Source organism: Atta cephalotes (genome assembly GCF_000143395.1).
Source record: "Atta cephalotes unplaced genomic scaffold scaffold00035, whole genome shotgun sequence".
NCBI classification, from domain to species: Eukaryota; Metazoa; Arthropoda; class Insecta; order Hymenoptera; family Formicidae; genus Atta; species Atta cephalotes.
This window is the reverse complement of record NW_012130099.1, coordinates 1,988,226-1,996,248: the sequence shown is the minus strand read 5'-3', so window position 1 is coordinate 1,996,248 and position 8,023 is coordinate 1,988,226. Positions and strand designations below refer to the sequence as shown.

At 33.5% G+C, this 8,023-nt stretch overlaps 1 protein-coding gene across 1 annotated transcript in view; it reads right to left on the bottom strand.

The window, feature by feature from the left end:
- Positions 1–8,023, bottom strand: part of LOC105621667 (interleukin-1 receptor accessory protein-like 1) — a 95,531-nt gene that overhangs the window by 57,089 nt on the left and 30,419 nt on the right. Inside the window, exon 2 of the mRNA XM_012203135.1 lies at positions 3,055–3,268. Coding sequence (XP_012058525.1) covers positions 3,055–3,268 — 214 coding nt within the window. The remainder of the gene's footprint in view (positions 1–3,054; positions 3,269–8,023) is intronic.

Here is an 8,023-nt window from a genome sequence, read left to right as displayed (position 1 = left end):
TAAACTTAACTAACGTAAGTACGGAGCTAACTTAACTTAATTATATACTATATTATTTTATTTTTATTTTATTATTCTACTTACTTATCTGTATATATATATATATATATATATATATATATATACACACACACACACACTTTTTCAAGATAAAAAATAATATAATAACATATATAATATTAAGATAAAATGCAATCCTTAATTATAAATCATTTTTTGTTCTATTTTTTCTTCCCCTTTAAAACATCCATAGTCGTTACAATGTTCGAATATTACCATAAATATAAAAAATATTATTAGAATATCAAAATATTATATTTATAATAAATAAATATTTAAATATCATTATTCTCATTTTATTTGTTTAGTATTTAAATAAAAAAAAGATTGTTCTCAAAGTTTTATAAAAAAAAAATAGAATATTCTAATATCTTATTACTCATTAGAGCCGTATTTTATTTATTAAGTATTTATTACATCAAAGATAAATACAAACGATGTTTTAAGGAGAAAAATTGTTCTCAAAATATTCTAACCTTCTGTCCATTTTATTTTTGTCTCAAAATTTTATCCGCTATCTCTTAGCATCATTCAAACATACCTAGATCCATTTACTGGTACGCTTCCCAGATGCGTGCAAGATTTTGACAAAATAACGAAGTCAATGCACACAGAACACAATTAAAGTCGAAGTCTCCGAATTGGCGAGATTTCCTCGCAACGATCGCAACGGCTCCGGCGAATCGCGCGAGGAAATCAAGGAATGCCGAGATGATGGGATAGTCGTGGATCGTGCGAAGGGAGGCCGAGAACCGAAGACGATGCCTTAGAGTCTGCGGCCCCGAGGATCCAATTATCCAGCGGAATAAAATTGCGCTCGAGGGCGAATCGTCCGTTCTCGCACGCGTCGCTCGCGTATCCCGGATGGCGAGTACGGGGGAGTAATTTCGCTGTAATGTCAGTGCCGCGGTGCGGCGGGGCGGGCCTCATCGGCGTCGTGTGTTGTTGAGTCGGTGGTTTCGCTGTGTTTACCGTGGCGATATGCCGTGACGGTCGCATCGCTGGGAAAATTGAGTTACGGAAAGAGAAGAGATGGAATAACTTGCGCGCAAGACGACAGACACAAGTGTCCGATACAGCTTGGCACGAATAGGTATATGCGATCTCCGGATTGATTCGCTGAAAATCGATTTTTGCGAAAAATCGTCCTTTTATTAAAAAAAGAAGATTCTTTATGAAAAAGATCGGGTGAAAGTAGTCCCTTTTAGTTAAAAAAAATCAATCATATAGAGATGTCAGCAGTTATAATGAAAGCAACGCTTAGTCAACGCTACGACTGTCAACTGAAAGTTCTGCCAGCCAGTATTGGGCCATCACTGGCAAATGAGTACTGGCTAAAATGAATGAGCCAGTACCATCTGTCAGTACTGGGCTCAAGTTATTATCCAGTATATTTAGCCAGTACTGGGCCAGTAGCTGACTATGACGATCAATATCGGCCCAATATTGAGTTGATTGTAAAACCCTACGTGGAAAATTTTCGCAAAATGGATCAGTTTAAAATCGCTATTGTTGTTTGAGAAGATAAATCTTTCTGAAGATCCGACTCGTCCCCAGGGAAGAATAAGAAATGCTACAACCAGAATGTTCACATTCGCGCGCTGCTTCGCACAAGCATTTTACCATTGCCTTTAGTATTTTGTAAATTCTAAATCGAGACATGTTTCCGACCTCTATACTCTGCAAATTCAAGTGTGTAAAAAATAACTTCAATATGTGTGTTATTTTTACACGGTGTTTATAACTCTTTAAACAGATTCTCTTTTATTTTAGTTTATTATAAATCTTTCTTTCAATTTTAATATTTTTAAGAATTATTTTAATATGTTTAATATATTTAATAAAATTTTAATAACTAAATCGAAAGAGGAAAAGAGAATTTAAAGTCTAGCAGTTTTATCTCTGTGTTGTCTATAGTTTCTCATTCTACACTTATTATTTTTAAAGAAAGAGGATGATGGAATACTATTTTTTTACTGGAATAACAGATATTCATGATATAACTACTTTTGATACAAGTTTGTTAGTCATAGATTGATATCACTTATGCTGTAAGTTCTTTAGGTGTACAGAATATAATTTATAAAAAACTGAAGAGGAAAAAAAGGTTGCAGCTATGGAACAGATAGGGAGATATGGAATATCACGAATCAGTATGTATAGTAGGTGTAACTTTACACTTTGGGTACATGCATACATTTGGTTAACAAATTTAGTTCAATATCATATCATTTGTTAAAGCCGCATTCAAGGCCTTCAAGCTAGACTGAAAGCTACCACACAACATACTTCCCAAAATTACACATAAAAAGTGTAGAAAAACATAAACTGTATGCGAATAATAATTACTTTCAAATATCTATTTCAAAGGTTCATATATTTGCATATCATAAATTCATCACAAGCGTCAAATTTATTCAAAATATATTCTTATACCTTAGTGAGTTTAATGCTTCGATCGATATTAAATTAAAATAAATTCGATTTGTTTACTAAAGTTTCTTCTTCGCAATTTATAAACACTCTTCAAAAGAAAATAAATTCTTGTTGAGTACATAATAATGAGTTTTTCTAAAATTTATAATAAGTATATCTTAAGATTATTAGAAAAAATTTATTGAAGATAACCGTTACTTATAAAAAGAAAAAAATTAAATTAATCTTTTTTTTTTTAAGAATGATACAAAATATTGTACATATATAATCCACCAATGATCATATTATAACATCTTATAGTCTAAGACTATAAAGAAATAATTTTAATGATTGCTCCAGATGCAACTATAAGAAATATCGCGATATTTCGTAACTCCCCACCTATTTCATAATCGCATCCTTTCCTCTAGCTTATTGAACAATGTTTTCTCATTTTAATATATTATAAATGTTGTATCTATTTTTTTTAATTTTAGAATTCTTGCAAATTATTTAAATATGTTCAATATCTTTATCGGATGAAAATGTATTTTCTCGACATAATTATTCTTGACTTACCGGGACACCCTGTGCTGTGCTATCCTACCGTGAGTGGGCAGTGTCACGTTGCTGTCGCTTTTCGACCAGGTGACGGAATTCTTGGCGTCGGGCAAGTCGACCTTGCCCAGGTAGGCCTCGCAGAAGAGCCTCGCTGTACCTCCCAGGGGCACCAACTGCGATGTCGGTCTGTAAGTGGGCAAAGGTTTTCCCGTGTAGACCCCGGACTCCTCATCTGAAATTCAGGTTACGTCTACAGTGAATTTAAATTATAACATTTATATACGTATAAAAATCGGCATATATAAGTCATATGTATAGTATATTAGCGCGCGCTAAGCCGTACGTTTTTCAGAAATTCAACCGGTCGTCATATCTTCGGTGGCATTTAATAGCACTCCATGATTAACGACACTTCTTAACATGGCGGACATAATGAATTTTACGAAAAATGAAAATCACTTTAACATCGCCTCGCATTACCGCGATCCTCACGTCGCGCCATTGCTATGAATTACGAGTGGCCCGCATTATCATGATATACTCTCTAGCCATTTATTGTGCCACGCTTCATCCCCGTGTTCATATTTAATACGAAAACACTTTTCAACAGTGTCTTTCCATCTTGCTCCAAGGAGATCGTAAAAACCATTTATCTGCCATACGAATCTTTATGGATCCATCAAAGAACTAACTCAAAAGTAATTATGACTGAAAAATAATTCCTCTCATTCAATGTAAAATTGTCAACCTTCCTAATCTCTAAATATTCAATATTAAAAAATTTAATTTCTTATGATTTTTGTAATTTATTAATTATTTCAAATACATTCCATCTAATACAGTCTTTGCGATCGTAGAATTTCTAAAAATATTTCTAATAAACTTCTTTTGAAATGAAGGAAATGATCTCGGTCGAAATTTTGCGTATCTCATAATTCTCGAAATTGTGTTAAAATGTTGTTTCAGCTTCATTTTTAACTTTGAAAAAAGAAAATCGCAGGAAGCTATATAAAGTAAATTGGATGGTCAAACACTAAGACATCTTTTAAAGCTGTGTTCATTCTTCATTTTTCTCGGTAAATAAAAAACTTTCATTTTTGATGTCACAAATAAATAATATAACACAAAGAAATTCGATAGAGTTAGAAATAAAATTTTAGAAAATAATTTCATACTATATTTTAGAGCTTTAATTATTTAGCCTGTAGAAAAAAGTTCAGCAGTTATTGCGACAAACCGTACATTATCTAATACATAAATGAAATTTAAAATCTTAACTCTTAAGCGGATATTTCAATGGAAGTTATTATTTCTCGCATTCCTTTAAATTCAAATTCTTTGATATCAAATAGTAATGAAATATTTCGCTTTAAATTTTAATTAGTAGTAATAAACTCTCTGAAGCTTTAAAAGTACCGTCATTTTCATTACTTTCACCAGAGATGGTGATAGACACTCGATTAATTAATTTAATTAGCTCGATGCATCGGGTGCCTTTGAAACGCGCTGTAGAGCGCGGCATCGAAGTGCACGAGAGTATGTAGACATCGAGGGCATCGAATGAAAGAAGCCGGCGGATAGTGGATGGTGGATGGCGGAAGGTCACAGGTCGTTGAGTCGGAACGACGAGAGAGAGAGAGAGAGAGGAAGTAGAGACAGCGCGTTCAGGACGCCCGGATGGGTAATTCAATCAGCATTGATGCGCGAAAAACGTAGAATTAAACAACCGTTTATTAATCGAAAATGTGCGCGCATCTGAAAAGGGCGCGTGTTACGCTTATCGATTACCGTTGATTAAAATTGATGGATGGCGATGTTGAACAGTCAACACTCGATGTCATTTGAATTATTGCTATTTTGTTTTGCGTTTATTAACCGTTCGGTATGATATCAGAGCAATGCAAATGTAGAGGCTCTATATTATGGAATATTTTAAAATTCACAGTAAAATCGCGTAAAATCAATACACAGTGCTCATAAATTCGCGCTATTCAGAGATCCAAAGGAGAAATTTACTCGCAAATCAACTTGGAAAATGTATTTTTTAATTATGCTTACTTATTTCTGAGATAAATGAGTCTCCGAGCTGCAGCGGAGTCTTAATTTCGGTAATATCCTCCTCGCATATTCTCGCAACAATATAATGTATAAAGACATATTTTTTATACTTCTCAGCTTGACGCTTTACGATTTTCTTTTTCGATGCATTAACTATACTCACAACTAAGTAGAATTGATATATTTTCATGTAAAATTTATTTTTTAAATAAAATAGATACATGACTTGTGCTACACTGAGAAAAATATTAAATATTCAATTTTAATAAATATGAAAAATATTAAATAAATAAATTCTAAGTAAATATTTACTAACTGTAAATACATACTTTGGTCCAAGAACCATCACTATCATTTTTCTTATCGAGTAAATATTTATTTACTATAAGTAAACGTTTACTTAATGCTATAAAAAAATATATATATTAAATTTAGTAAATTTTTTTCAATGTAACTTGTAACAAAATAGAATTGGCACAATTTCCTTACATCAACTTTTTAAATACAATAGATATGTGAAATCCTAGTTCCTAACAAAGGAAAGGCGCCAATAGGAAGGATCTATTCATTCCGTGAATATACGTCACAAATTTGAAATACAGTATTCAAACAGCCTTTATTGATTCATTTAATGTCTTCGATTTTATCTTGATATTCCATTCTTCGCAGCTATCGTTACTTGAGGATCCCGGACACGAACAGGTGCACGAAGTTTCGACCTCATTTCGAAAAAGCGCGGCGCATCGTTTCGCGGCCAGGCATACTGTTAGTATGCGTCTCCGCGCGCCTTGCCGCATCCGGCGACGCGGCATGCAGCATCCGGTCAGCCGGATATCGCATCGGATTCAAGTACAAACAAACTGCTAACTGTCGGAATTACGATACATAGGCCGCGCATTCATTGCCTGCCGCCATTGCTGTGAACGCGAACATCCGCCAGTGATATAAGCCAGATTAGGTTAGGATTAGGTTAGAGTTAGGTTCGAGTTAACATGGCGATCCCATTATCGATTTATTTCTTCCGATTTATGAACATATCCACACTATAGAACAACCCTAAAAATGTAATCCTTCTCGTAATCAGAAGAAAATATTCAAAAGAAAAAAACAGATATAATTCAATCAGATACAAAAATAATAAAAAAAGTTCTGTCTCTCATCAACTTTCTCTTTTTCTGATCTCGAAGTTTATATTATAAAATAAGATATAGGTAGATAAGTTGAGAGAAGCTTCATGGTTGCGTCGCCTAACTTAACTTATAAGCGTGAACGCGAAGTGAATGAGTTAATATTTTCCTCAAAGAGTGGAAGACAAGTTCCATTAGTCGGGAAGTAAAGGGTGCTTGAATATATTCGCAATTAATATCATATAATCGAATCACGACGATGTCTTGAGCGCCGCTAAATTCGGCGAATTGCCGTGAGCGCCTTCAAAGCGGTCGCTATTTTCCAGAGCTGATCCTCGCGGCGAGGCTGGTTCGGTAACGATTTAATTATACCTTGCGGTAGGATGGGTAATTTCATGAGAAACCAGGTTGCACTCAGTTAGGTTCGCCAAACGAAGGCGGAGGTTGCGAGAACACTGTAACACAGCTAACTATATATTTGCGATGGCGATTTTCCAAGATGGCGACGACTCATTGGCTCGTCATGGCGACCGGGCAAGACTATTAATCTCGTAAAGCTCTTGCAGCTTTACGCCCGCGTCGATATTTATCGGAAACCGGCCAATTTGTGCTCACCTAACGGCCTCGTCGTCGTTCGCGTAAGCCTCCCTTGGTTCCATTAGGTTATCCAGATAAAATATTGACGGAACCTAACCTAACTTGATCGATACACAAATCTTAGAGACATGATAAATTGGCAGTCGTTAAATAACACGACTGAGTTACTCAAAATAGCGAACTTAAAATGAGTTAACGATGTATATACATGATAAAGTCTTTTTTTATAAATATCTCAAAGAATTTTAGAACAATTGATAATTTATGTATCAAAAAAATCGACTTTAAATGAATAAAATATGCTAGACTTCTTTAGAACTGAACTTGAGAGACTAACTAAAATATTACTGAATATTACCACGTAATCAAGACGTGTTTAATTAAGTAACATCTCCGAAATTTATTATAACTTAAAAGATTAAAGCAGATTTTTGTTCAATGACCTAAAATCTAAAGAAATTACATTATTTTAATGTGTGTTTTTCATACTAGATAAAGTATGAAGTTCAGAGAAACATACTTGATATATTTTAGTTACTTGATGTATTAATATAAAGGAAATTCCAAATATAATAATGTAATCTTCTTATGGACTCTCCCAAATTCAACAACAACAAAAATCCAAAAAATCAAGAAGACTCTCGAATGAATTCGAGCTGCGATCAACATGCGATTTTTAACTTGATATTCTTTAATGATAATAAATTTTGATCCAATATCGAGATGAAATACTTCTATGTCTTGCGATTACAACAACAAATCTGTTAACCTGTTGGTGATTTTTTCTCGGACACGAAGGGATTGATATTTTGAAATTGTATTGCTGAGGATGATTCCAAAGTGAACTGAAACGTATTATTTTTTGAAATAAAAATTCTAGAATAAAGATTTAAGATTGCGTATTAACTACCATGTTGACTCTCATTCGCCCTAATTTTTTTGAATTTTTTGTTATTGATAAAGGAAACTCCAAAGATGTTAATAATTAATCGAAGTAATTCCCTTTTTAATTCTCTTTACAATAATATGTTAAATAGATATATGTATTTCTCCATTTATTTTCTCTAGAGTGACATAATTACAAAGTGTTAAAATTAAATATTATAACGCTCGTTTAGTTGCAAAGCAATAACAAATCACAATTTTAGAGGTCAACAAAATTCAAATGATATAGAACGAATAAAGAATAAAAATTGTAGCCATTG